We start from the raw sequence: 27,761 nt of genomic DNA on the forward strand, positions 1-27,761 counted from the left end.
CAGAATTCAGGGGGGTTCTGCTGAATTTCCTGTGAAATCCTTTTTTGAAGGCTTGTTTAATGACAGTAGTTTTACAACGGTCACTGTCTGGTAGAAAACAAATGATGGAAAAAATTTAATATCCACAGGATAAATGCCATCTTTGTGCCAGGAGGTGGGCACGTGCTTTGATGGGCAGCTTTCATTTGTCTCTTTGTTGGTTCCCAGCAGTCTTTCTCCTCAGTGTCTATTTCAAACTCAGAAAACCCTAGAACAAAAACTGAAGTATCACCTTCAGTATCAAAGTGACCTTCTTTCATCTGCTTTTATTGCCCATCTGATATCACTGAACTTTTGTTTTCTAGGTACATAACAAAAGTGCACATAAACACAACGTTGGTTCCTGACAGTGAAATGGCGTATTATTGGTCCGAAGGGCGTACCTCCTACCAAACATCATAGCCATCCATACATGACCCAAGTTCAGCAGCAGTTTAATCACAAGAGGTCTTGACTGAGGTGTTGAAAACAAAAGTGGGTGGATGATGGGGTGGGTATTGTGGGAGAAGCTGGGGGTCGGTAGAGGTGTCGTCATGTACATGCCAGTCCTCATCAAAGCACAGGGAAACATTACCATCAATAATCTGGATTGCTCATCAATGACCAAGGGGAGGGGCCTCGGACATAAAAAGGGAGGAACAGACACGTCTGACACAATTACTACACTGACACATGGAGTTTCTCTGTAAAGCACAGCTACGAGCCGGTCCCAGCTTTGTAAGTTCACTTTCTTAAAGATTCATTTAGCATCAAATTTCATTGTAAAAAAAAAAAACTGTTCACCATTCTTATAGATATTTATTATGTTTCAGCTATTGCAATGTTTTCAAGACGTGCCATGGACAAAACCATTGTAGTGATTTTGCTTTGGATCTTGTGCAATCTAGTGCTACATTTGGAGGGAGTACCAGTTGGGTAAGGGGATTTGTAACTACAACAAAATATTTTTTAGTGATTTCAATGTATTCTAACAGCCCAGTTTGTTTCTTACTGCTAATGTTGTTTTGTGACTGACCAATAATAATCCATGCCTCCCACAGCAAGAGGTCCATCAGTGAAGTGCAGCTGATGCACAATGTTGGAGAGCACAAACAAGTGGTAGAAAGACAAGACTGGCTCCAGGTGAAGCTAAAGACTATTCTCATACCTTCCCTCAATGACTCTCAAAAAGGACTAAAGGGAAGAAACAGGACTCTTTTTCCAGTTATTTCACTGCCCAAAGCCCAAACAGGGTCTTGAGCGTATACTGGAAAGTCTTCATGTTTGGTCTTACTAATAAAATACATCAAGAACAAGCAAATTTTTATCAAAATATTCTATCGCTCAAAGTGTTAATTGTCATCACAGAGTCTCTGTGTGGACATTACACTTAAGTCTTTCTTGATAATGTGCACTAATATGCAATTGCTTTATTTATTTTCATTTGTTAATTTATTTCTGCGTTCCACTGTTTGACATAAAGTTAACTTTGTATTTGTTAATTTAATTAATTTATTTATTTTATTTTTTGGTTATTTTATCTTATTTATACAAATGATTTCTAACCATCTAGGGCATGTGAAGGACAGAAATTTTGCTTTGTCTGCCATCCTCTGGTAGTATTTGACAAGTATTTGCATTTTCCATTTATTAAACATTACTTCTAATGTGACCCAAATAAAAAATACTATATCTTTCCTTGTTTACACATAACAAATGGCATTAAAAATACCATCCAAATATGTTGTCCTTAATTTCATGAAATGTCCTATTAAATGATACATGCAATAGACGAATGAATAACTTAGCATATTTACAAAAAGAGGAAGATAAAAGCAACGATGAACTGAACAAGAGTTTAAAGGAGAAACAAAGCAAAACAGAAAAAGGAAGGAAAAAAACAGCAGAACTGCACATAGTGAAAAGTGATCAACTTCTGGATGTTGCCCGCTGCTCTCGCGAGACTTCGATTTGTCATTCTCGTCAGTTTGTGGTTATTTCCTGCCAGCACCAATAGTCAAGGCAGGATCTGTGTTTGCTGGTTTAGAAAATGCGGAGACTTCTCTGGAATTGTTCATAATTTTTTGTTATTTGGTGATCTGATTCTTCTGGCTGAATGCTCTTTCGAATGTCAATGCGTATGACCGTATTAGAGGTAAGTAGTCGTTTTCCTGTGATGAAGATTCGCTGTTTTCATGAATAGCTGTGGTGGTTAACCGTTTGCCTCGAGACGAATTCGTTTTAAATCAGAGCTAACTAGCTAATATAAGCTAATCTTAGCTAAGTGCTAACGAGCTAGCTTAGCTAAATGCTAACGCGTTATCTTAGCTTGCTCGTTAGCATTTAACTAGCGCGTGTCTCAGAGAAAAGCTTTGGCAAACGCCAGCCAGCGGTGTGGCCTGATAGCGTTTCTTTAAGGATGTTAGCCATCATATGTTAGTAATTCTATCTGCCGACATGCTACATGCAACGTTCTGGTAGTCTTTAAAATAGGTTAGCTAGCTGTGCTAACTGTCGTGCGTTAACCGAAAACAGTGACATTAGCTGGTTAATGCCTAGCTAGTTTAGCTACCAAGCTAAATAACGCTAGCTAGACACGTCGCGAAGTTAACTAGTATGTAGCGATACTATTAGCTAGCGTTAGTTAGATGGATCGCTACCCTTAAGTAGAGGTAGATGGCGTTAGCTAACGTTGCTAGCGTTGTTTTTTGTCACCAGCTTCTAGTTTTTCAAAATTCTGTCTTGGTTCACTTTACATTGATTAGGTTTTGTTAGCCAAATCCCAAGTAATGATCTAAGGTTAGTTAGCAAGCTAACATAGCGTTATAGCGTCTATCTCAATAGGATAGCTAGTTAGCTACCTAGCTAACATCCATTGTAATGTCTAGTATAATTATAGGTAGCTAGGTTAGCTGTTATAGATTTTTATATCCTGTTTTTATATGCTGTTAGATTTTTTTCCCCAGAATTTTGTCAAATTAAACTCACATGCCATTGGATGGATCTTTCTCGTGTTGAGTTGATAGCGTCGGCATATTTTATGGTGTTTGAGTTCAGGTCTATAGCTGGCTGGCTAGATAAGTGCAGCCAATGTTTTGGTAACGATACGCCTTAACCTCCTTAACGCTAACTGCCTAGCTAGCTGATTGTAAAAAATACTGTATTGTGCTGAAGAACTTAATCTTGTTTGTTGGACCTACATATATTGACATCACGCCCACTGTCATATGATTTGTGATGGCTGCCTTGCTACATCGGTGACACTGAAAATTGGGAAGTGACTGTCATCGCTTTTTTAAAGTGTGAAACTGTTGAATTTACAGCTATCCTAAATACGAATATATCATAAAGGTTCAAAGTAGGAAAATGCGTTAAGCACAGCAAGTTCCTTGTGCACTTAATAATTATCCATATGGACATGCTTTGAGACGATGGGTTTAAATAACCCACATCCAGGATTCAAAGGTCACTCACTCAAATTTATTAATCCAGGCCTTGGCGACGCCTACGCAGTCTAGATTATTTTTTAAATCTACCGCAGATGCCACACACCTCAAACACTCAAATTGCCTCAAGCCAAGGGGGTTGGAGAGCTGGAACAGAACAAATATATAGACTAGCCTGGATTCCTCAAGAACTGGATTGAGAACCTGAGTTATTGTTTTTAGAGTTATTTAACTAAGAGTTATTGTTTTTAGACATGGTGATTACTCAGGTAAAGATCGATCACACTACAATAGTCTCTCATTTCTGAAAATGTAATTTCCTATTTCCTTTGCCTAACCTAGCAAAGGATTTCCTACAACAAGGAAGAGTAGATAAGACAGAAATCAATGTCTTTAATCAAGGTTGTACCATACTATCCAAATGATCAAATTAATGTCACATTCAACGATCCTGTTTCTTAAAAAGAAACTGAGACTGCTGTCTGAAACGTGGGCACTGTAATGTTGGGTACTGCTTTGGGTACTACTGTCTCTGGTAGTAAAGGAAATCTCTCTCTCTCTCTCTATTTCTACACAGCTTTTGTAATGCCAAGATGGAAACAAATGGGTGGGGATTTTTTTTTTTTTCAGGGTGGTTTAAATAGAAAGGTATCTCTGGAATTTCCTTTTTTTGAAGTTTCAAGGTTTTTTTTTTCTTTTTTCCATTGACTATGAAAGAGCAGTGGCTTTGCTAAAATATTTAATATTTCAACAGAATGTTTTCAGTGTTTTATTTGCAGCTGGTAATATTGGTTTTTGTTAAATTCCTGTTCATAGTATACAGTAATAGTATACACAATAGAACAGAGGTACAGAATACCACGCCATCAGTAGCTGTGGGCTAGGATACGGCCAGGCAGCCCAAACCTAGACAGAAGCAGCTGAGGGTAAAGGGCCTTGCTCAGGGGCCCAACAGCAGCAAATCGGCAGCGGTGGTGCTCGAACCAGCAGCCTCCTAATCATAAGACAAACACCTTAACCCTATTATCATGGTAGTACATTTAGAAGTTAAGATCCCATTTCATGGTATTCCATTAATACAGAGGCAGTCTAGATTCAGACAAAATAAAAGCCAGGACATTTGCTTATAAGCCAGCTCTTTAAGCTTGAATTAGCTGCCCCTTAAACTTTCAAGACTGAAGTACTTTCACTGAATGTTTATTTTCAGACTAGTATTGCTTGTTCCGCTTTGACTGTGTCTCTTTAAAAGGCTGGTTAGGATCCATTCCTTTCATGCTACCGTGTTGCTTAACAGGTGCTGAATTACAATAAGAAGCAACTTGTATGACTGATGTGGTGTTTGACTGATAAGGTTCCTTAATGTAATTTTGTTCTACTAATTGGCATTGTTTGCACATTTTATCTGTGTTTTCCCTCTCATCAGTGAGCCTGCTAGTCGGGATTTAAGACTGACTAGGTAAACATGAGCCTGCACGGTGCCAGTGGAAGCTGTGACCGGTCACGAGATCGCCGCCGCTCCAGTGACCGGTCGCGTGACTCCTCTCATGAGCGAGGCGAGGGCCAGCTCACACCCTGCATCCGCAACGTTACCTCTCCCACACGACAACACACTAGTGGTAAGAGCCCCTTTCCCCCTGTCGCTCACAGCGAGAGAGCATTCACTATGGCTCTGCAGGTGTCTCAACCTAACGTTATTTACCTCCTGTTTGGAAAAGGCCATCATCACCTGTGTTAATAGAATGCCAAATCACTGAAGCAGATTAGCAGATTAGTTCTTTCTGGTGTCAAGTGTTTGGTAACCTAACTCTAGATTCTAGTCCATGTCTGTAAATGGCATGTTGGTCACGTGCTGTTTGCGCAGAGCGAGACGGTGTCTCATCACGACCCGGAAGCCCCAGGCCTCAGAGGGTCTCCCCAAGCAGCTCCAGCAGTAGCAGCGGGGTGGCGAGCAGCCGGAACAGCAGCCTGTCCAGCTCAGAGGGCACCTTCAAGGGCATGGGCGTGGGTGAGATGGTCTTCATCTACGACAACGTCAAGGAGGGGGCCCGCAGCATCCGGACATCGGAGAGGGTCACGCTGATCGTGGATAACACACGCTTTGTAGTGGATCCCTCCATCTTCACCGCACAGCCCAACACCATGCTGGGCAGGTGTGGCAAGAAACAGCTTGGTCCTTTCCAACCATAACATTTGGTCCTGCCATGACTTGGCTCAGTCTCCTAGAAAGGCACCGTTATTTTAGAACTGTTGCTAAAACAGTGAGTAAGTCCTGTTTCTGTCTGTTGTTTTGTAGAATGTTTGGTTCGGGCAGAGAACACAATTTCACACGACCCAATGAGAAAGGGGAGTATGAGGTGGCTGAGGGCATCAGTTCCACTGTGTTTAGGGCCATTCTGGTAAGTTTGATATATCACTGTAAATTTTACAGGAATCTCAGGGAGAAGTGTGTTGCCAAAGATGAGGCATTTTGAAGATTAATTGGCTGAAATTGTTTCCTTATTGGAATGTGGGCATACATGTTTACAACACACAGTGCTGAATTTGGGTGAATCATGAAGGATTATAAAGCCGTTTCTAATGAAGGGCTAATGATTAGACTGTTTTGCTTTTTATGTGTAAGGCATTACATTTGTGTTTTGAAAGCTCACCCTTTTATCAGTTAACAGAAAAAAGGTGAACAAAGTTGATGCTTTTTGATACTAAGACACAAAAATTACCTTGTTGCTTAAGTTTCATGTCAGCGTTCTGTGTTAAATATGGGAAAGTGGCAAGTTCAGTCTATAGTATTCATTCTTTTGGGTAGTATTGCAATAATGTTTTGAACACACTCTCATAGTGAGATTTTCAGTAATCGGGCTAAAACCCCCTTTTTTCAGTATGTGCAAGGTATGGCCTCTGGGCCCTTGGTGCTTAAAGCTGCCACCTGGTACTGCTCCCAAGCCATGGTGTCTTTTACATGGATACAAAGAGGTTGACTTGGAACACTGAACAGAATGCTTGTTTGCTACAGGGCTTTGCTGGAGTGAGAGAGGGAGAGAATCAGTAATGAGACTATTGGGTGCAGTTGACCTCTGCAAAGGGAGGGAGAGTTAAAGTTACGTGTTTGTGAGTGAGAGGTTTTTAACTGCATTTCAGTATGGACACAGAACACAGCAGTTTTATTTGTAATTGAGGGTTCTCCACACCTCCTCGAGTTTAGAACAGAATCAGGACTGTAGGGGCTTTAGCTTCGGCGGTTCTGCTTTTAGGAGCTGATGTGTAAACAGTGCAGCCCTAGTAATGGCTGCCTTTGTTGTCTGTATTATCCCAATCTCACAGGATTACTATAAATCTGGAATAATCCGCTGCCCTGATGGAATCTCCATTCCTGAGCTGAGGGAAGCATGTGACTATCTGTGTATCTCCTTCGACTACAGCACGATCAAGTGCAGGGACCTAAGTGAGTACTTATTTGGATATAAAGTGCAATTTGATCTTGTAATACTATACATAAAACACTGGTAATGCTATCAGATAAAGCCATGTTTCTGCAAAAAACAAAAAAATAGGAGAGGGAGAAGCATCCATCTCTCTCTCTCTCTCTCTCTCTCTCTCTCTCTCTCTCTCTCTCTCTCTCTCTCTCTCTCTCACTCACTCACTCACACCCTCTTTCGCGAGTGCTCTCTCTCACTCTCTCGGCATCTATCTTGATGGTGCTGTTGTCCACAGGTGCCCTGATGCATGAGCTTTCAAACGATGGTGCAAGGCGGCAGTTTGAGTTTTACCTGGAGGAGATGGTGTTGCCACTGATGGTGGCCAGTGCACAGAGCGGCGAGAGAGAGTGCCACATCGTTGTGCTGACCGATGATGACGTGGTGGACTGGGACGAAGAGTACCCGCCCCAGATGGGAGAGGAATATTCACAGAGTGAGTGCCCTCACATGCTGCACTGAGTACCTTCTGACTTACAAATCAGGGTGGTTCTAAATGTTTAATTTCTTTAAAATATTTATTTAATGTTACATTATGTAAATTAAAAGATTTGATTTGGTAGACATTTTAACGGTCTGAAGGTTAAAGTTCCTTAATTTTAAATGTCTTGACCAGAATCATTTTGTCCATAAGTCCGCTTTACTAATCTTTTGATACTTAAGAAAGCCTGAACAAGCATTAATCCCTCCCATTTATGTAATGCAAACAATATATCATTCACTCAGCTAGTTCTGAAAGCAAAAGAGGTACCTTTTATCCATTTGAACTGTTTATATGAGCCATGTTTGACTGTGTCGCTTTGGTTAAGTATAGCTTGCTCATTCGTTTATTTCAGTAATCTACAGTACAAAACTCTACCGCTTCTTCAAGTACATTGAAAACCGAGATGTTGCTAAATCAGTTTTGAAAGAACGAGGACTAAAGAAAATTAGACTAGGAATTGAAGGTAAGCCTCTGTCTTTTATCTGTCCCATTATCTGAATATCTATTTTTTTTTTTTTTAAGAGATTAGTATGCATTTGCTACAATTATATTACTGGAAAAACAATTATTCATTATTAAATTATTATTCATTATTAAGGAAATGCTTTAATATACATAACCCCAGTTACACTGAAGAAAAATAATGATTTCCATAGGGGTCTGTAACAACTTCTCTTAGAATGTGCAGAGAAAAGAGATAAAAATGGGAAATGATGTGCTGTATTACCACCACCAGACAATTTGATTTTAATATATTTAATCGTTCCAATTTTGGATCCTTCCGAGCCGATGTGATGGCTTTAACTTTGCCAATCATCTAATTTGGAGTTTTTACAATGTGTTTTTTAATATAATATTTGTGTTGACTGCACACCACCACCTCCACTGGCACAGTGGCTTAGATAGCTTTTTGTATATGTGCTTTTGTAGGCTACCCCACATACAAAGAAAAGGTGAAGAAGCGTCCCGGCGGTAGGCCTGAAGTCATCTACAACTATGTCCAAAGACCCTTCATCCGCATGTCCTGGGAGAAGGAGGAGGGCAAGAGCCGCCATGTTGACTTCCAGTGCGTGAAGAGCAAGTCCATCACCAATCTGGCGGCGGCGGCTGCGGACATTCCCCAAGACCAGCTGGTGGTCCTGCATCCTGGCCCCCAGGTGGATGAACTGGACATCCTCCCCAACCACCCTCCCCCGGGCCACCACTACAGCAACAACTACAACAACGAGCCTGACCCTGACGCTGCCTCGCCTGCACTCTGAATGCAGACACGCCTCCACCCCCACCCCTCCACCCTCAGCATGCTGCAGCATGGAGCGAGAGTGACACCATAACCGGATTGCCTTCAGCACCTTCTTCACAGCCTTAGAGCCTCAACTATGTAGTCTACTGTACAAGGAAGAAAAAACAACAACAAAGAAATGATCATTAAAAAAAAAAAAAAATACCCATGAGACTTTAGAATACGGGCATGGGCAGTGCTCTCCTCTTTTCTCTTTTTTTACTTGACCAAAGGAAATTTATTTTTTTGTTAAATGTTTGAAATTAAATTAGCAACCTCACTTATTTTGTAATTGGGCCTGTTGTTTATTTTTCATTATATTCCAACTACTATGGTTTGTATCAGAGTGTATCTTATTTGAGAGGTTTGGGATGTGACCTGGGTGGTGCCACTGTGTTATTAATATATTATTATTAGTTTTATTTTGTTCTCTTCAGATGGAAGCTCTCCCTTAATCCCAGTTTGAGAATGTTCCGCAAGACTCCTTTGCACCACACAACCAAAGGAGTTATTTTTGCCTGCTGTATGAATACAGTGTTTAGTTCTTTTTTCCATGGCAGGACATGCATTTGTGGTCAGGAATCCTCTGTTCAGAGCTTGAGAATCATTATATAAATAAAGTTGTAAAACACCAGCTTTGTATGGTATTAAAATTGCAGTGGTTTTGGGTTCCATGTTACATGCACCTTCAGATTGCATGTAAAAGATGATGCTGAAAAGCTGAAGTCATTACTATGCACTTGCATGCTGCAGGCCAAAAAATATCCATTTTTGCTATTTTAGCATCAGTCAGGTTTATTATTGATCAATCATGATTGTGTAGTTGCATTTAGTTTGACAAGTCATATCAACCTTTTTTTTTATATAAAAATACTTAATTTGCTAACCTGGTATCAATATTATGCAGAGGTTTCATGTTCATCGAACCTGCCAAGTCTGAGTCTTTTTATAGTTGAAGTAATTGGGATGTATGCATGTTTAGGTAGCAAGAAACCAATCCCCACCATTGTCAAGCACAAATCTAAAAGATCAAAAATATGAACCAATTACTGAACCTGAATGAATTGGTTATATATATATATATATATATATATATAAAATTAAAAAAAAAACCTCTCCATGTATAATCCACAAAGCTTTGTTTTGGAGTTTTTTTTGTTTGTTTTTGATTCACAGGATGCAGCCCCATAATTTAATATCAAGAGAAAGGAGTACTTTTATATTTGACAAATTTCACTGCCAATACAACATACTTGTTACACCATTGAATGAAATTAGAATTATATATATCATACATTAGAGATTTTTGCATGTAAATACACAAAGTACAGAGGAGTCCAGTGTGATTTATATGAATATACTGCATACGCATGAATAGAAAAAACCTGCAAGATCAAAACGCCTTGCTGTGTGCCTGGATTCAGGACCCTTTGCTTTTCAGAAAGAGCCCAGTGCTTTGTGTTGCTGAACAGCCAGTGCAGGTCTTTCCACAGCTGTAGCGGCTGCAGCTGTCTTGGCTCTGATGCTATCAAAAGCTCTGTCACGGCACGCTATTGTTCTGCAGCATCAGTGCCTTGGAGTACTTCCCCCTCCGTGAGCATTAAACAGCCATGCGTCAGGGGGAAACCTGATCCAGATAAGCAGACGTGTGATGGGACAGGAGCCATACACCCTCAGCTGTACCCAGGGTCTCTCACTCTGGCTTCAGGCAGGAGGGCAGTGGGCGATGGGCTCCTATCACAAGGGCCATGGGAGGTCACTGAAGTCCACAGGTCCCCCCAGTCCTGCGTCGGCCTCCAAAAGGCTCATGATGACGGCCATGGCAGCCTCGTCATTACTGGGGCTGCTGGATCCGGGCTCATCCATGATGTCTCCAATGCCGATGTGGGAATTGTCGCCTGCGGTGAAGCACAGACTGCCTTGACTACATGCTTTTTCCAGCTTGCACTCAGGATTGCTATTCATCTTCATACAAGAAATGGAACTTATTCTGAAGTTTTTAAACTTACTTAAAAGGGAGTTGTTTGAGTATGGGTAGCCTATGGAATCCTGGCCTGACCCCATTCCCACTGACGGAATGTCTGGCGTTCCACCATTCTGAATCTGAACAGTGGGGAAAGAAAGAAAAGAAAAGAAAACAAAACAAAACTTTATTGATTTGTAAAATCCTACCACTAGCAGGCAGGCCTACTTGCTACAAACAGTACCCATACCTTTTTACCCCCAGGAGAGGTGGTGTCTGGAGGGGGCGTGCTGTTGTTGATGTTGAGTGGACTAGACCCACAGCTAGACGGTGACGAGCCTCTTATCCTGCCAATCAGAAGTCAGCAGTCAAAGATGAATTACATTTATACGTCCCAGTGCAACACCACGTTCAGGACCCACCGGGAGAGCAGCTCACCTCTGGATCTCCATCACCTCTTCCGCAATCATGCGACCTATCTTCCCCGCTCCGGCTCTGGTGCCTCCTGGAATACCAGGCACCGTCTGCAGTGCCCGCTTCCCTACAGTTCAGAAAGTTAGAATTTAATGCAGTATTGAATATTAAATTAACAAAATGAAGCAGTTTTTCAGTGTCGACAAAACTGTACTGGAAGGGTTTCCATCCACGTACCATCAGCCGTGAGAACACTGTCCATACTCTGGGGGGACGTAGTGATCTGAGGATAGCTGGGAACTGCCGGCTCCAGCGAACCAGCCCTGAAACACCAGGCAAAGCTTCCTACTGAGTCATATACTTCCAGAGGGAGGCTGGAGCACCCCGTTAGATTAACTACACTTGTATAAAGTGTAGTTAAGACAATGTACAACTGAATACACAGATAAGAATTAGGTGTGCAGTAGACAGCAGAGAACGAGGGGTTGTTTACTCACGAGACGACTGTGTTCGTGGATACGATGTATTCGACTTCTTTGGTCCAAGGGTTCATGAAACTGAACCAGCGACTTCTCAGGGTGATGAAGGAGCCATCTTTGATCTTAAACTTGTAGCAGTTAGTGTTAATCTTCTCTCGCATGTGCAGAACTGTGGAGAAGTCAGACAAGAAGGTCAGAATTAATCTTGATGCTGTCATAATTCCATCATCAACCTAATGGTTGGTGGCAAAAAAAAAACCAAAAAAAAAAAAAACCTCAATGCTGTTGTACATATATTTGGGAGTTTTTACATGGCCAGACATTTTTGCATCCAGTTACCTTGTCTGTGGCATTCAGCAAGGTGCCCAATGTCATCCTGATGGAAATATTCATAAAATGACGTTCCCAGTAACTCCTGGGGCAGATAGCCGAGAATCGCTGTGGCTCTGAAACATCCAGAACTAAATGTTTAATGACAAAAAAAAACCAAAACAAAACCCACAAGACACACCCCACACGTGCCCAAAAACTTGCCAAGGTATCACTTCACACGTGCCCACCTCACATGGTCACCTTCTCACATGTGCCCATAAACAAGCATCTGTAAAGATTCCAAATGCCCTACTGACACACAAACACTTAGCCACAAAGAGACGATATTATTAGGCCTAGCGTCTGCCCTGTACTTCAGTGACTCGTTTGTCTCACTGGAGCTAAACTTGGGTGCTGACCAGCACCACACCCAAGCCTTCATGTTAAATCCTGCTCTTGCACAGGAACAGCCAACCCTGCCTGCCACGCACACTGCCTCTGTGGCATGGACCTCAGATGCCTGGGCCACATGACATGTCATAAGGTCATAAGGTCGACATGTCAGAAGACCTACTTAAAACAGTGCATGTCCACAGTGGCGGCTCAAACGTTTGACGTATAATCGAAGAGTGATTCAGTCACCTGCAGAATAAGAATTTCCAAAAAACACTTTGCCTCTGTAATAATTCATTTTTTTTTCCCAGTAATCCACTAAAATGTAATATTTATGTCTGGAAATGACACTTATTAAAATCCATGAAGGGTGAGCAAGACTGGCACGTGCTCTACTTCTTAAGCACTATTCATAGATCACAGATTAAACTGGTTATTCAATCAAAATGGGATTTGGCCCACCGTTTTACCCTCAATGTTTCAAATGACCGAGCAGCAGAATTTAAAACTCAAATCTTTGTTCGCGTTTCAATCCACAGTTTTTCACAGCATAGTCTGTGCCCCTCCCTCACCTCTGGTCCACGAAGACGAACTTGCCGTCGATGGCGTGGCGGGAGACGTACTCGGTGGGCTTGACGCGGATGTCGCCGTTCAGGGGCTGCGCCACGATGTGGGGGTGCAGGCGGCCGATGGCCACCAGGCAGCTGAGGTTACAGCCCTCGTTGTCGGGCTCGCCGTCCTCGTCCAGGCCCATCTTGGTGGGCGGCCAGCTCTTCAGGTAGCCCGTGCTGTGGATGGTGCAGAAGCTCTTGCGGTCAGCTGCACGGAACCGGGGAGGGGAAGAAAGCACAGTTCAGGGCCAAGGCTGTTCAGCGAAATCAACGTCTGCTGCTCTTTTACGGGAGAGTTTTACTTGGTAGACACAGCAGCATGTTAGCCTGAAACAGAAGCAACGGAAACTTTTTTGCCTTTCTTTTTGGAGCAAGTGGAGGGGAGGTCCTTGTCCTCCATTTTGACGACGGGCCGGTTGCATTTCATTCTACAGAAGAAGGAGCGACGAGCCCCTGAGCACAGCCTGGATGGACCCGGGGCAACGTCAGTCTTCACAGGCAGGCCCGCTGAGGAAGTAACAGCACACACCCTCACCTCCACTCCAACATGGCCAATCTTAGTCAAGCTTTACACAGCCACAAATCTGAAACCTTCAACCACTACTCAACATGGATGGAAAGGAAATTCAAACATAGAGAGACAGGGAATACATGTTAGGAATTTTATACTATGAAATTAGTATTACAGTATGGAAGAGTTGCTTTTTATTCAGATGTGTGACTTTCATACTAGAGCTAAATATGTCTGGCACAGTAAACAATGACATTAAAATTTGCCTTTCCACCTCGCGGAAAAAGGACAGAGGAGTAATCCAAGGAGGCAGATGACATACTTTTGGCATCGATGAGTCGTTCCCGTGGTGCTGTGTCAGAAGAGGATAGCTGTTCCTTGACTTTGGCAATGTCTTTAGGATGCAAGTAATCAAACAAGCTCTGGCCAATCAGGTCATTCTGCCAATGGATACAAGGAGGTTATATTACTGCTTCTGAACATGATGGCTGTCGAGCATTTTCAAATGTGTACTCAGAAATCGTGCAATTTCAGAAATCTTGCAATATGAGAATAACATGAATCATACCATGCCTAGACAGTGGGACTTACTTGGCTGTAGTTCAGGATTTTGTACACCGACTCCGAAACAAAAAGAATCTTCCCTCGATCACAGCCAACGACAAAGAGGAAGCCATCAGCAGCCTGGGGGTCAGACAAAGAACACAGTCAGTCCAGAAGGCAGGCACAGAGCTTGGAAAAGCAGCATTCCTCAGAATCACATACCCTTAGGATTAAATGCTTCAGTTCATCATCTGACAGGAAGGCTGGTTTGTAGTTAGCTTCAGTATAAGGGTTTGCAGCACCTTGTAGATAAATCCATAGTAAACCACCAATCTCTGTATTGCACTATGGATATTAACACAATGTGGTTGTGTCTTGGCTAAAAGCAGTGTTCTGTAAATTTCTAGCAGGTCTCACCTCGTAGTGTTTTCATGTGCTGGACGGCCATGCGTAGCACGGTCAGCTTGTCCAGCTTGCGGGACATGGCGTTACAGGTAGGCACGAGCGAGGCCAGCTCGTCGATGAAGCTGTTCATTTTGTCCCGCCGTCTCTTCTCGATCTGACTGTGGGCTTCCCTGTGAAGGGTCAGGATCATACAAGACAACATAAAGCAAAATCCTTCACACAAACCTTTCAGAGTTCCTGATTTCACAGGAACCCGTCACATAAGTGTGGCAAGGAAGCAGTTTGAGGCAAATCTGCACACACACACTATCCAGCACTGTGATCCACTAAGGCCCTGTTGAGGAGTGAGGATGATGGAAATACCTGGCATTCTTTACCCGGCCTTGCTGATCGACGCAGTCCCTGTTAAACGGGAAAAACTGAGTTAAATTATTTAACACACACACACACACACACACACACACACACACACACACACACACACACACACACACACACACACACACACACACACACACACACACACACACACACACACACACACACACACACACACACCATTGAAATGTATTTCAAACCCAGAGCTAGACCCATTTTATTTTCGCTATTACTTAAAATGGAAATGCAAGTACATTTCAGTTAAATAAGCTGGATAAAGGCATTATTATGGCTGCCATATTTACCTTCCAAGTTGTGTGTCCTTGTCTATGTCCATACTGTCCCTTGACAAATCAAACAGCAGCATTAGTCCAGGAAATAAATTTGCTTAAACCTTAACAAAGTAACAAACTTTCAAGGCACCTCAGCATGTTCTTATGCCTTAGTGAAAACAAACAATCGTTTTTTACCATGAATAGGAGACTGTTTAGTAGACTCTTTAGTTAGCTATAACTTTTTATACAGTTTTCTGTTCTGATGATACAGACAAAAGATACTCAAAGCATGCCTTGGAATTACAGTTGAGACCAAAATTTAAAACCATTTAACTCAAATTTTTCACAACTCCACACATTTCATGTTACCACAAATTTCACAGAGACGGAGCCTTTTGAAGGAGGAATAACTGAATTGTTTGGCCGTGATCAGTACTGTGTATAGAAGAAAAGAGAGAGTAAGGTTTTAATCCACAGAACCATGGAAAAACGGGCATGACCGGATCACACCGTGGGTCTTTGATGAAAAGGAACTAGTGAACTTTCAGAAAATAGATGAGATCACGAGGAAGGAGGGACATCAAGAAATAATCAGAAGCAACACCTCAGGACATTCCAGCTGGACTGCGAACATAATTCCCATTTCTCCAAAGTTCCGACAAAATGGCCAAAAAGTCCTGAACTGAAGTCGACAGAAATCTGTGGACCGAGCTGAAGGAGGCTCACAAATTTGACAGAATTACACGGGTTCGGTCAGGAGGATGCTGACAAGAATGCTGGCCATCTCCACAAATACTGGCAGTGAAATGGGTCACACTGATGAGCTCGGCGACTTTAAACGTGGCATTGTTATAGCATGTCGCATTTACCACAAATCAGCTAGTGAAATTTTTTTGCCCTGCTAGATCTGCCCCTGCAAGCACCATTACTGGAAGAGGGATAATGGTCTGGGGCAGTTTCTCTGGGTCTGGGCTAAGCCCCTTAGTTCCAGTGAAGGGTTATACAAATGGCCAAAAATAACTTGGACCATTATATGCTTACAACTTTGTAGCAACAGTTAGTGGAATGTCCCCTCCTGTTCCAGCAAGATTGTGCACCTGTACACAAAGGTCTATAAAAGACATGGGGCTATTTATGAAGTGTGTGTACACACATAAATAACGTGGGGCAACAATTTGCAGACAAGACTAATAATTATGAAAGTGAAACCTGACAAGTGTGCACTCCTCCACATACACTGGCAGTGGGTTGTGCATATTTTGGGTGAAAATGGGGATTACTGACCCCAAGTGGAAAGGAGAGGTATTGTCCAAAAAATGCCAGAATTCAGATCACATATAGTCATTAATGCAGGTGGTATATGTAACAGTGAAATGCCTGTGCATAATAATGAATATTTATGAGTACTGAATATTGGAGATTAATTCAAATTAGAGGGGAGTGCATCTTCAAAGATTACGCCAATGTTTTGTTAGAACAGCAGGAATGGGCAGTAAACTAGTTTAGATTTCTGAAGGCAGTTCTTTTGGGCCTGTGTACACAGTTGTCAGGGAGACACAGAGAATCCACGAACTACTGGTGCATCTACAGCACTAACCACCCTTAGCTTCCTGGCCAATTGCACTTTTCATTACAAGCTGGTGGACAGAGCCAGGGGCATGACAGCCAACTCCAAGCATCTGATGCCAACAGCCTAGGCTCAATGCCGGGTATATCCACTTAAGTGGGAGCTACGAGCGATGACTACTGGACAAGACTCTGTGGAAATGCTGATATTTTGAGGATAAATACCGTACTCAGTGAGTGGTAGACTGCACAGATGGGTGCTGGATCTGCTCGGATGCTGTAGCAGGAAGATTATTTCATAATTGTATAGTTATTGTATAATGTATATAGTATATTGTGCATCATCATCAGGACTTGTGCTGTCTGCATATTATGGCCAGTATCAATGCTGTTCCCGTTCTCAGTGATCAGCTCAGGGCTCCCTCTTCCTCATGCCCAACCATGGCTCCAGTTACCACCTGCGGCAGCTGCGACGTGTGTGTTCAGGTGAGTGCTATATATTGAAGACAAGCTAGACACTGCATATTAAAAAAATAAAGAGCTTGGACAAGCTCTTTCAACACAGCTGACGTTTCACAGAACAACTTTAATTTCTTTTAGCTCAGATGTTATAATATTGACTGCTACATCTCTGCATCTCCAGTATGGCATCGGTGAGGATCTGGCTTTGATGGCTGCCTATTGACCGTGCCGTGAGAACATGGCTTCACTTGGACTTGTTTCATCAGGACTTGAATTGCAAAACATCAATAAAATAATCACAAGTTTACATGTGTGTATGTTTTCACTGCCATTCATCCAAGCAGACTGAACCCCTTCTTGGGGGTACAGGTCACGTTCTCATTTCAGCTTGCATCTGGGCATCAGTGTTCCATTTGACATCAGAGACGGATGTCAGACACGGCCATTTGTTTGAGGGAATCTGCTACATGGCAGTCGAGCAGAGGGGCTGAGATAATAGCTTTGTGTGCTTTGTGTTCGTTTTTTGGCTTTCCCCTTTTCACGCTCTGCCATTTTCCCAATATTTCCTAGGTGACCCTCTGCAACTCCTTGTATCTACACTGTTCAGGCCTGCAATGAATGTTGGTTTGCATTTTTTGATTTCCTGTTTTAATTTCAATTTTTAAATGTTAAAATTTCACAATCTGTGAAACAGCAATTTTTTGTCTCCCTTACATCTCCCATCGTTTTCAGAATCACCACAACAAACCCGGTCTTTGATGGGCACTGTCTCAGATCACAGATGTTACACATTTTACATTCCATTAACATTTTTGGCATTTAGCAGATGTTCTTATCCACAGAGACTTACAAAAGTGCTTTGTCATCTACTCATAGAATGTTTCCTAGCCAGTACAGTAGGTTAGACTTCAAGATACCGTTGAATGAGAATACTGCTGAAATACAGGAATCAATGCTGATACATAGAAGTGCAAAATAAGCCTAAGCTCTATATCAGAAAACTGATATGTAGTTGCTGATACCTAGAAATGCAATAACAAACAAACAATACTAGCCAATAAGTACTAGAGTTTCAGCTACTCAACATGGGTGCAGGATCAATGTTCATTTAAATATTCCACAAATAGATCCGCACTGGAAAACTGCATGGGACTCTGCTGTGCAGACAGCCAGTGGAAATTTGTTCTACCATCTGGGAGCAAGGACAGAGAATGCATCTCTCAACACACATCTTCCATGAGACTTGAAACATGGTGTTTCAAGCCTCACCATACTTCAGGTTCAAAGTATGGATCGGACTTATGCCCTCACGGTCCGATTTAAGAAACCAAATAGGTGTGCTCTGCTTTTCTAAAATTTCATGAAAAACGTCTACATGAACATAATCAGAGGAAAATCACTTTCATACATTATGGCTCCTGCTGTGATGAGTGTGGTGTGAGGAACTCAAGGGGCCTAAAGTACATAACCTAATTTACTCAACACAGGAAATGTAAGTGAGGTTGTAAAAGAATTGAGTTTAAATGTCTTTCGGCCTCAACTGTACTTCCCGGATTAACTATACTTATATTTAAGAGCATTGGGGGGGGGGGGGGGTCCAATGACACTTCAATAACCATCGAGTCCATGAACTATTAGCCATTTACACACAGCTCTCTCTAAGAACAGCCTAAACCTATAATGTAACCAATTCTATAAATATTACAGCCCTGGAAGTGGCCTGAAGATCTGTTACTGCCCGCTGATAATGTGTCAGTTAATAATTGGTGAGGATTTAATGGTAAATCAGGTAAATCATTTACTCTGCTTTCCAGGTTGGAGTTATTATTCGAGGTGATTATAAAGCTATATGTTTGGTTTACCTTATCTCCTTTCCATTAGAATGGTTATGCATAAATATAACCTACCCAAACTGCAGATATTAAACAACTTAAGGTACTTCTCCACCTGACATTGTTTTCATACTTAAATTAGGGGGGGGGGGGGTTAATACTTACTCAAGTAAAAAATCTTCAATTCTATAAAAGCAAGAAAAAAAAACTTCAGTTAATGTCCTGTTGGGGGCCTACTGTTTAAGGTGGTGTTTCTTCCTGCAAAGTTGATCATTAATTTCAGGTTACTGCAAACAGAGCTTTAAAAAAAAAAATTATTCGTAATCAGGAATTCTCTCGCCTGTATTCAGGCAGGCGAAACAAAACAACTAACAAAAATCAAAAGATCTGGAGCAGGCACACAGGATGGCGCCAGGCAGGACACTGCTCTGAACGGCGGGAGCAGCGGAGACCTTACTGGTAGTCAGGGCAGCTGCCCTTTCTCTTCCGGGTGAAATCCATGCCAGGCGTGCTGATGGAGCTGCTGATGAAGTCAGTGGAGCTGGGTGACATGAACTCATTCATAGTGGAGGAGATGTCCATTCTTTGGTCTGCCATTAGATCATCTGCCACGAAATGTGTGAAATACATTATACATTTTCTCACATGACATTAGACCAGCTCACGCTTTACATATACAGCTCCAGAAAAAAAAATAAGACACCACTTCAATTTTTTTCTTAAATCAGCATCTCCACATGTACAGCAGCCATTCCATTCAAGTGTTTGTTGAGTTCCTTCACACAGACATCTAGTTCTTCTTAATGAGATGCTGAATAGGTGATCACCTGAACAGAATCCTGTTCTAACGAGCAACAGTATAAAAACCACTGCTGCCGTCATCACTATTCTCCTGTTATAGAACCAGCTGGATGGGAAAAGCAGTGCTAGGAATACCCAAAAATGAAGTGTAGTCAAAATACAGCTACAGACCGTGCCAGAAGAGTAGAAAAGAAAGGTTCAATTGTAGCTTTACTGGCAGAAGGATACAGTGAGCGTCAGGTTGCTTTTATCTTGAAAATTTCAAAAGCTACGGTTCATAAGAATAAAAGGTCAAGCAGCAAACACATGGGACAATAGCTACAGACTGGCAGAGGTTAAAAACGACTCTCTACCAACTGATGATCGCCACCTCATTCGAATGTCACTTAACTGTAAGATGACGTCAAGTGACCTACAAAAAGAACGGCATACAGCAGCTGGAGTGAATTGCACAGCAAGGACGGTTTGCAACAGGCTTCTGGAGGCAGGGCTGAAGTTGTGCAAAGCTAGAAAAAAAGCCCTTCATCATTGAGAAGCAAAGAAGAGCCAGACTGAAGTTTGCGAAAGACCATAAGGATTAGACCGTAGAAGACTGGAGTAAGATCATCTTCTCTGATGACAATTTTCAGCTTTGTTCAACACCTGGTCGTGTTATGGTTAGACGGAGACCTGGAGAGGCCTACAAGCCAGAGTCTCTCACACCCACTGTGAAATTTGGTGCATGATCAGTGATGATCTGGGGGTATTTCAGCAAGGCTGGAATGGGGCAGATTAGTCTTTGTGAATGACACATGAATCATGTCAACTCTGATGACTGTTTTTTTTCCAACAGGACAATGCTCCATGTCACACAGCCAGGTCAATCAAAGTGTGGATGAGGGACTACCAGATCAAGACCCTATCATGACCAGCCCAATCTCCAGACCTGAACCACACTAAACACCTCTGGAATGTGATCAAGAGGAAGACAGATGGTCACAAGCCATCAAACAAAGCCGAGCTCCTGGAAGTTCTGTGCCAGGAGCGGTATAAAGTTACCCAACAGCAATGTGAAAGACTGGTGGAAAGCATGCCAAGACGCATGAAAGCTATGATTAAAAATCAGGGTTATTCCACCAAATATTGATATCTTGACTCATCCTTTGTTTATAAATGAATATGAGCTTGTTTTCTTTGCATTATTTGTGGTCTGAAATTTCTGTAACTGTTTTGTTATTTTGACCATTAGTCATTTTCATTAAAAATAAATTAAAAAACTAAAAATTCTCTAAAATACAATATTTTTTTATCTGGAATTTGAAAGAAATGTTGCCAGTAGTTTATAGAATAAAGCAAAACTGCTCAGCCTGGTCAAACACATACCCATCAATTGTAAAACTAGAGAAACTGAATTTTGTAGTGGTCTCATTTCTTTTTTCCAGAGCTGTAGGTGAAAGCAACATTTGATTCTGACAGGTAACGTGTAAAACTAATGAACATAACGGAGGCCAAAAATGAAATCTTTCACAACTCACCACAGAGATTCATGAGAATGGGAGTTTTCAGGCCAGCTCATGAAGTCTTCTGCTCCGTGTGGCCTTCAGGGTCATTCAACTCAGGTGAGATGATGATGCATCTGAACAATACTACTAAACATCCACACCTTAGCAAATAAAACATGTTGTATTTATTATAAACTGTATACAATATTTCTCTATTCCAAAAGTATTCTAAAATAATCCAGCCTTTTTCTATATTTTTTTTCTCCATTTAACAATTATATTTAAATTACCTTATAGATAATTTAGATTTTTCAGGAAATACATGCTTACAGGAAGTACAATTATCTGGAAATGCAGTAAGATGTTTATTAAAAGAATAAATGTTATTAGACAGACCACAATTAGTTTACTAAAAATGATAAACGGTTTGAATAAGCTCTTAATTTTTGAATAACCCTAAAACAGGAAATATAGGGCTTACATTCAAGATAGCGTAACATACAAGTGAATGTATCTTTTTTTGCCTCATGGAGAATGCACAGACCTCCTTACATCCAGTCAGGCTTCAAGACGTGAAAGCACTACACTCACTGGCAGATCAGAGCAGAACAGCTCCTGACCAAAATCTCCCAAGATACACTAACATGCATGACTCACTTAACTGCCCCTCCGCTAGTTTCATAACGAAGGCACAATCCTAATTTTTAAATGTGCATCAATTAACATTAATGATTAAAATAAAAATAAAGACTAATTACAATGCAACGCATTTTAAACTAGTTTCCCATACTTAAAAAAACAAAACAAAAACAAAAACTAAAAAAACCCAAGGGCAACATCAGAGGCTACATAAGCAAATATTACCAAAATCCTGAGCTTGCTAGCCTTGGTCAACAAATCTAGTCTTTCAACCCTTCTGAAATGTTTAACACAACGACACTAAGAGCTCCAGATACTCTAAAAGACAGGACATCCTTATATTGTACTTGATTAGCTAACACTGCTAGGGTGGTCTGGTCCACCGGTGTGGAAGAACTTATTTTTAGCAGAATATTCTCACTCCCCCAATAACAAAAGCCTAGACCAGGGTTCCATAAAGCAGAAGACCCCAGCTTAGCAACTACAGTGAGAACTGAACTGGTACAGATGTTCTTCAGTGGCCGAGTTGTCTTGTGACCACACTCTCCAGTGACCTAGTTTTCCCTTTTACCACCTCTCCACCCTGAAGCTGATCCACATGATTCCAGGGTTTCATGGCGTGGTAACACTGAATCAGACATGCCACGTACCAGCCCCCACAACCTCCACACCCAGTGACGCACTGTGACTCCAAATGAGCAACGTCACATAGTCGCCTCTAGACTTGAACATCCCAGTGCGGCTGACCTTAAGCCAAGGTTTTGCCCTGCCATTAATATCAAGCACAGGCACATAAACATACAGCTATAAAAACTTCTTTGGATTCGCCTGGCAGAGCGGATGATTTACGGTTGCCTGGATACGGCAGTGGGGCAAACGCTGTGTGAGTCTCTTGTGTTATGTACCTGCACACAGTCCAGAGCTGCTGTGGTGGGAACAGTTTCTACTGGCATTCCCAGAAGGAACGGTCTGCTGCAGCACTATCACAGCTGCGAGCTGGGTCTGAAACGCAAGCCGCACACAGCACCGTCACGTTAGACAAGGTGGCTGGATCACGTCTGCACCTCCTTCCAACAGACTCTATTGGATTGTCGGATAACAGAAGGTTTTAAAATTCCTTTATTCCTAATTAAAGGACATGCTCAGAGTGCAGGCAGATGGAAAAGACAAAGACGTGGGCAGGGACAACATGCAACTCCAACGATCCATTATTGCCTCCCTGCCAGCGCATATCCTGATGACAAACTTGGCTGGTTGCATTCGCTTGGGTGGAAATAAAAGGTAATAAAGCTGGCCTGAAGTGCACTGCGGTCAGTAGGAGAAGGCAGGCAGTAACAGCTCTGACGGAGTCACTGCGCAGGTGAATCGGTCATCTGCATCAGTTAGAGCTTATGAGACAACAGAGCCTAAGATGCACCCTCTCCTCACTACGGCCTCAGGACCCCGCCACTTCAGCTCGGAAAAGTTCAAACAAGATGAGAGCGCAGGCCGCGTTCCCAGCTGCAACACTGGGATTAGAACGCAGCCTTTGTACACTATCGCCGGCTTGCAGTGCAGTAAGGTCACAAGTTACCACTTGCATGCGTTGCGAGTTGTATGTCGAAATGAGAACGTTTTTACCGGGGTTTTTCAGGGATACACTGCTGTGTGTGTGTGTGTGTGTGTCACTAATTCTGACAGACAGTTAACGTTAGCAAAACTGATGTACAGTAACAGTCAGTCACGCACAGAAGTAAGTAAGTAAATAAATCGAACCAAACCAAATTGCTGCAATGTCGCTCACTAAATCACCTGCTGCACGCTCGCGATCAGGGCCTAAGAATACAAGATCAGCTTTTAACTAAAGAAGCCAGGTTTAAATATTTTTCCAACATTATCTCAAATTCCCCTTGCCCTAAAGTACTGCTCAGTAACGGGTTCGTTCATCAATGTTCTACAGCATTTCCGAAATGCAGTACACAATTCTTTGAAGATTTTTGCAGCTTCTTTGTGAACAAGGTTAACAACATCAGGTCTTTCATACCGCAAGGTATGCATGATCCCTCTGTACTAGGCCCTCCATCTACTACACCTTTAAATCGGTTTAAGATGGTTTCTCTTCATACAATGGGTGATACTGTATCGCAGATACAGGCCTCTACCTATTCGCTGGACGCTGCTCCCTCATAATTCATGAGACATTGGGCTCCTTAGTTTTCAGCATTCTAAACATCATAAACCAGTGATCCAATGGCATTAATCCAATTAATCCAATCCAATTAACCAAAGACACAGTCCCTGCCTGCTTTAAACATGCAGGTTTTTTTCCCCCACAGCTTTCTCTCAATGAGCACAATATTTCAGAGAAATGTCAGTTTGTTTTAGGCAAAAAGAGCACAGAATTAAAACTGATTAAAGTCCCTAACGACATACTCCAGTCTGTAGATTATGGAGGTTGTGAAGTTTTAATTCTCCTGGATCTGACTGCAATCAAAGCATTCCTTTAAATCGGCCTGAGCGCAGAACTTGAAACAGTTATTCATGCATTAATATTTTGTCCAGCCTCGACTACAGTAACTCACTGTATACTGCATGTGTTGGTCACATCTGTCTAGTTTACGATTAGAACTAAACACGGCAGTCAGCTTCCTCACTAGGTCTAGGGAGAAACTTCATATTTCCCCACATACTTGCTTTTGTTTGTTTTAAAAGCTCTACTTGTCTGACCACCTCCATCAACACCCAATAATCAGGGCCCAGTTTCTCCAAATCATCAGAGAGAGAGAGGGAGAGAGAGAGAGAGGCAGGGTGTTCCATGTAAAACTTACTCTGCCATTTAAAAGATTATATTTGTTTTATGATGCTTTGGGAAACCCAGCCCAGGTCTCTTAGATCTTCTGACTTCTTTAGTCTACTCCACGATCTTGCCTAAACACGAAGGGTGATTGAGACTTCTGTGACCTGCTCCCAGACTGTGGAACAGATTACTTCAGTTTGTTAGATTACCTCACTTAAACCGCAGTTGAAAACACACTTTTTCTCTTGGGCCCAAGAGTCCCCCTGAGCATGTTTAGATTCTGAGTTCAATGGTTTTTGTTTTTTTTATATACAATTTTAGCAGCTTTGCTTTTTCCTTGCTTTTGATTTAAATGTAGTTACCTTATGTACATGGGTTTGACTTTAAATGATAAGTGTCTATATTAATGGATGTAAAGCATGTTGGTCCGCTATGGCTGTTTTTATGTGTTTTATAAATAGATATGACTTGACCTGACTATCTCTGGCCGGACACTCCGTCTGTGGGGCGCCTCAGAATTGTGTGCATGGCAAGGAAACATAACGGTTCTCTGATGCCCCTATTAATGTTGTCGTGTTGGTGCCATTGTGTGATTTATTCATTAACTTTGTATATTAAAGTTTTTGTTTTTGCATTTGTATTGCTTTTGGTATTTGTTATATATAGAAAATACACATGTTCTTCTCAATTAATAAATATGTTTTTAAAACTCTGTCTATGTTTATGTAACAGAAACTGATCAGTATTAAAAATAACCCCAAAAGAGGACCTGAGGTATTCCCCATTCTAGGTGAGCTCAGAAAGTGTAATGCTCCCTGAAAATATTTTGCTAGAAGTAGATGTTGGGAACCAATTCATTTCCAAATAATAATGCACCTTTTAAGTTTATTATTCACTATATCATTCTATTATTATTAACAATAATAACAACAATCTTTCCTTGTTCATTTGCAACCTGTTCCTATATGGAGCTATTCCAAAGCATTTGGCAGACAATCAAGACGTCATCTCATATGGTTCAAAAACACACGCTAAGCCTTCTGTTCTCAAAGATAGATGCAACACCATTGTTATTCTCATCTACAAACACTCTGCTTTTATTCATACCGAAGCATTTATTCTGGAAAGGTTTTTTCCCTCCCACTAAGACATTTAACGTGGTTCTGATAAAATAAAAAGGCAAGTTTTATGCATTTTTACATTTCTTCAGACAACATCAGAAAATGTGTAAAGCATATAATTGAGCTTGTAAAGTACATTTCTTTAATATATATTTTTAAAAGTACGAGTGTAGCTATTGGTTTACATTTGGGATGCTGTGCCGAGTCTGTGCTGAGTATATGCCCCTGGTGTGTGGGGGTATGGTCCTAGACCAAGAAGTGATATGCAGCATGGCTTGAGGGGAATTGGAGAAGCTGGTGATAAAATGCAGGGATATGCTAGGTGACAGTTCCAGTTAGGAGGAAGTGTTCGGCTGGGTAACAGCTTTGGGTAGGTTCCTGGGGCTGGTTGTGCAGGAACCCATGTTCTTGTAGCACATGACTGATAGGATGGGAGCAAGCACACAGCAGTTGAGGCCAACAAGGACTTCCATGATGCTGAGGGGTCTCCCCTGAAATGAGCCGTCAAACGTCCCCAGCGGTGGTAACTGGGACCCAAGGACGTGTAGGGTTAATTCAGTTTAGATTATACACCTTTCTTAAATACAAGCCAGCTGAAGCCAATTTCTTCTTCAGCCCATTTAATTAGCCTATATAAAAAGCTCTGTACAAAAGAGTAAGTACATCAGAAGTAGGCAGCTTGTTAATTTAATTTCTTATTGCCAAGAGCTTTAGTTTTATCATATTAAATTTTCCCTATAAAATCCCATTCAGCTTAATGTATGGTATACTGAGATATGTAGTTCTCTCAAATATTGCCATTTAGACAGGATAAAATGCAATTTCAGTGTTTTAAACAAAGGTTGAATTTTTGGCATTTTGGGTCTCGTAGGAAATGAAAATCCTACGTGTTTAAAAAAAAAAAAATCTGACAAGTACAAACTGTACCATGGTGTTAAAAACAGTTCCCTGCCGCAAACGGAGTAAATTAGGGCAACTTCCTACGTTTAGCAAGTTTCGGCCTGTGTGTGTTTGCAGATGCCCACAGATGACAACATAACCATCAGGCACACTCCGAAGAAAGGATCTGATTGTGTTGCGTTATTATAACCCAAGGAAAAACGGTGACCTAAGCACACTGTAACATGGTGCTAGACAACAGAGGGTGCTTACACAAACCTAGCAACCCATTTCCTGCGAACACTGCACAGCGGACCAGGGCACCGCACTAAAAAACAGGAGCGATCAGTCAGACAGACAAAACCATCCCTGATCATACCAGGCAGAGTCTGAACCTCAAACCCACAGAGACCTGCTGGGTTGCGCCAGTACAACCAATACCAGTGTCTGGGGCGCTGAGGGAAGCGGAGTGCGAGGCTGTTTATTAGCCTGCTGCACCAGTACGTGTCGTGCATGCAGTGCCAGAGGAGTCGCCCACATGGCTTTGTCTGCATAACCAGACCAACAAGTAGATGGACAACTCGCCATAGTTCACGTTAGAAACACGGTTCATTCCGTGATGTGTCCAGCACAAAGGGGACGTATACGGAGTTGAAGAAAACCAACTAATAGGATACGACGTAAGGATCAGTTACTGCTCTGTGCGTGCAGATATCCTAGAAACGGCTGCCCTGCTGGGCTTGCTTGCCTCCACATATAAACCCTAGATGGTAATCCGGCATGGCAAGCTCTCACTGTTTATTTTATAGGCTTTGTTTGACCTGCATAACCGCGAGGTGCAGGTCTACTTCAGATACAATTACATTTGATTCAACGCAAGTATTAAATCGAGCGATGTCAACATACTGCTCGCGGTGGAGGGCTTTAAAAGTTCTGCAGATAGCCAACACGCTAGCTAGTAAAGTCGAGTGGCTATTCAACTTCACACCAATCTGCCGCTTATTATAGCTAAAATAAAGAAAACAGACCAAATTGCACGAGTGCACTGCATAAAATATACGCACTAGAGGATGCTGAGAATCTATTATTTTAAAAAGGTCATACTCACATAAAGAAGGCAGGAAAACACTTGTATTATCACGATAACATGGACGGCATGAGACAGAAGCTACCAACATATTTAGCTACTGACCTACTTTCCTCTCCCCTCTAATAACTAT

At 41.9% G+C, this 27,761-nt stretch overlaps 3 protein-coding genes across 5 annotated transcripts; 2 read left to right on the forward strand and 1 right to left on the reverse strand.

The window, feature by feature from the left end:
- The first annotated feature begins 656 nt into the window (after nucleotides 1-656).
- Nucleotides 657-1,758, forward strand: pth1b (parathyroid hormone 1b). Its single transcript, XM_027012279.3, has 3 exons — nucleotides 657-756; nucleotides 852-954; nucleotides 1,080-1,758. Exons 2-3 carry the CDS (start codon nucleotides 860-862, stop codon nucleotides 1,276-1,278), a joined length of 294 nt encoding a protein of 97 aa, XP_026868080.1. The 5' UTR covers nucleotides 657-756; nucleotides 852-859; the 3' UTR covers nucleotides 1,279-1,758.
- Nucleotides 1,759-2,007: 249 nt separating this feature from the next.
- btbd10b (BTB (POZ) domain containing 10b) lies at nucleotides 2,008-9,334 on the forward strand. Its single transcript, XM_027012567.3, has 8 exons — nucleotides 2,008-2,173; nucleotides 4,888-5,080; nucleotides 5,326-5,614; nucleotides 5,758-5,860; nucleotides 6,783-6,903; nucleotides 7,173-7,370; nucleotides 7,771-7,881; nucleotides 8,349-9,334. Exons 2-8 carry the CDS (start codon nucleotides 4,927-4,929, stop codon nucleotides 8,678-8,680), a joined length of 1,308 nt encoding a protein of 435 aa, XP_026868368.2. The 5' UTR covers nucleotides 2,008-2,173; nucleotides 4,888-4,926; the 3' UTR covers nucleotides 8,681-9,334.
- Nucleotides 8,782-27,761, reverse strand: bmal1b (basic helix-loop-helix ARNT like 1b). Of its 3 annotated transcripts, XM_081709541.1 has the most exons (20): nucleotides 27,650-27,751; nucleotides 22,671-22,767; nucleotides 21,160-21,287; nucleotides 19,302-19,449; nucleotides 19,010-19,030; nucleotides 15,015-15,053; nucleotides 14,695-14,733; nucleotides 14,344-14,501; nucleotides 14,149-14,228; nucleotides 13,975-14,067; nucleotides 13,706-13,823; nucleotides 13,230-13,379; nucleotides 12,834-13,080; nucleotides 11,896-12,002; nucleotides 11,575-11,725; nucleotides 11,315-11,400; nucleotides 11,102-11,204; nucleotides 10,914-11,010; nucleotides 10,710-10,803; nucleotides 8,782-10,598 (listed from the first exon to the last, which is right to left on the reverse strand). In XM_081709541.1, the coding sequence occupies exons 3-20, from the start codon at nucleotides 21,170-21,172 to the stop codon at nucleotides 10,438-10,440; spliced, it is 1,905 nt and encodes a 634-aa protein (XP_081565667.1). In that variant the 5' UTR covers nucleotides 21,173-21,287; nucleotides 22,671-22,767; nucleotides 27,650-27,751; the 3' UTR covers nucleotides 8,782-10,437. The 3 variants fall into 3 exon arrangements, with proteins under 3 accessions (XP_081565667.1, XP_035383384.1, XP_026867250.1); XM_035527491.2 differs by lacking the exon at nucleotides 22,671-22,767 and having other exon boundaries at nucleotides 27,650-27,761; XM_027011449.3 differs by lacking the exons at nucleotides 19,010-19,030; nucleotides 22,671-22,767 and having other exon boundaries at nucleotides 27,650-27,761.

The sequence above is a fragment of the Electrophorus electricus genome, chromosome 3, assembly GCF_041902795.1.
Source record: "Electrophorus electricus isolate QZ-2024a chromosome 3, ASM4190279v1, whole genome shotgun sequence".
Lineage (NCBI taxonomy): Eukaryota > Metazoa > Chordata > Actinopteri > Gymnotiformes > Gymnotidae > Electrophorus > Electrophorus electricus.

Coding starts and splice junctions, on each gene's coding strand:
- pth1b (XM_027012279.3), top strand. CDS start 860: ATGTTTTCAAGACGTGCCATGGACAAAACCATTGTAGTGATTTTGCTT. Junction 955..1,079: donor TTGGAGGGAGTACCAGTTGG/GTAAGGGGATTT, acceptor TGCCTCCCACAG/CAAGAGGTCCATCAGTGAAG.
- btbd10b (XM_027012567.3), top strand. CDS start 4,927: ATGAGCCTGCACGGTGCCAGTGGAAGCTGTGACCGGTCACGAGATCGC. Junction 5,081..5,325: donor CACACGACAACACACTAGTG/GTAAGAGCCCCT, acceptor CTGTTTGCGCAG/AGCGAGACGGTGTCTCATCA. Junction 7,882..8,348: donor AATTAGACTAGGAATTGAAG/GTAAGCCTCTGT, acceptor GTGCTTTTGTAG/GCTACCCCACATACAAAGAA.
- bmal1b (XM_035527491.2), bottom strand. Junction 14,068..14,148: donor TGAAGCATTTAATCCTAAGG/GTATGTGATTCT, acceptor TCTGACCCCCAG/GCTGCTGATGGCTTCCTCTT. Junction 11,401..11,574: donor TCCACGAACACAGTCGTCTC/GTGAGTAAACAA, acceptor CTGGTGTTTCAG/GGCTGGTTCGCTGGAGCCGG.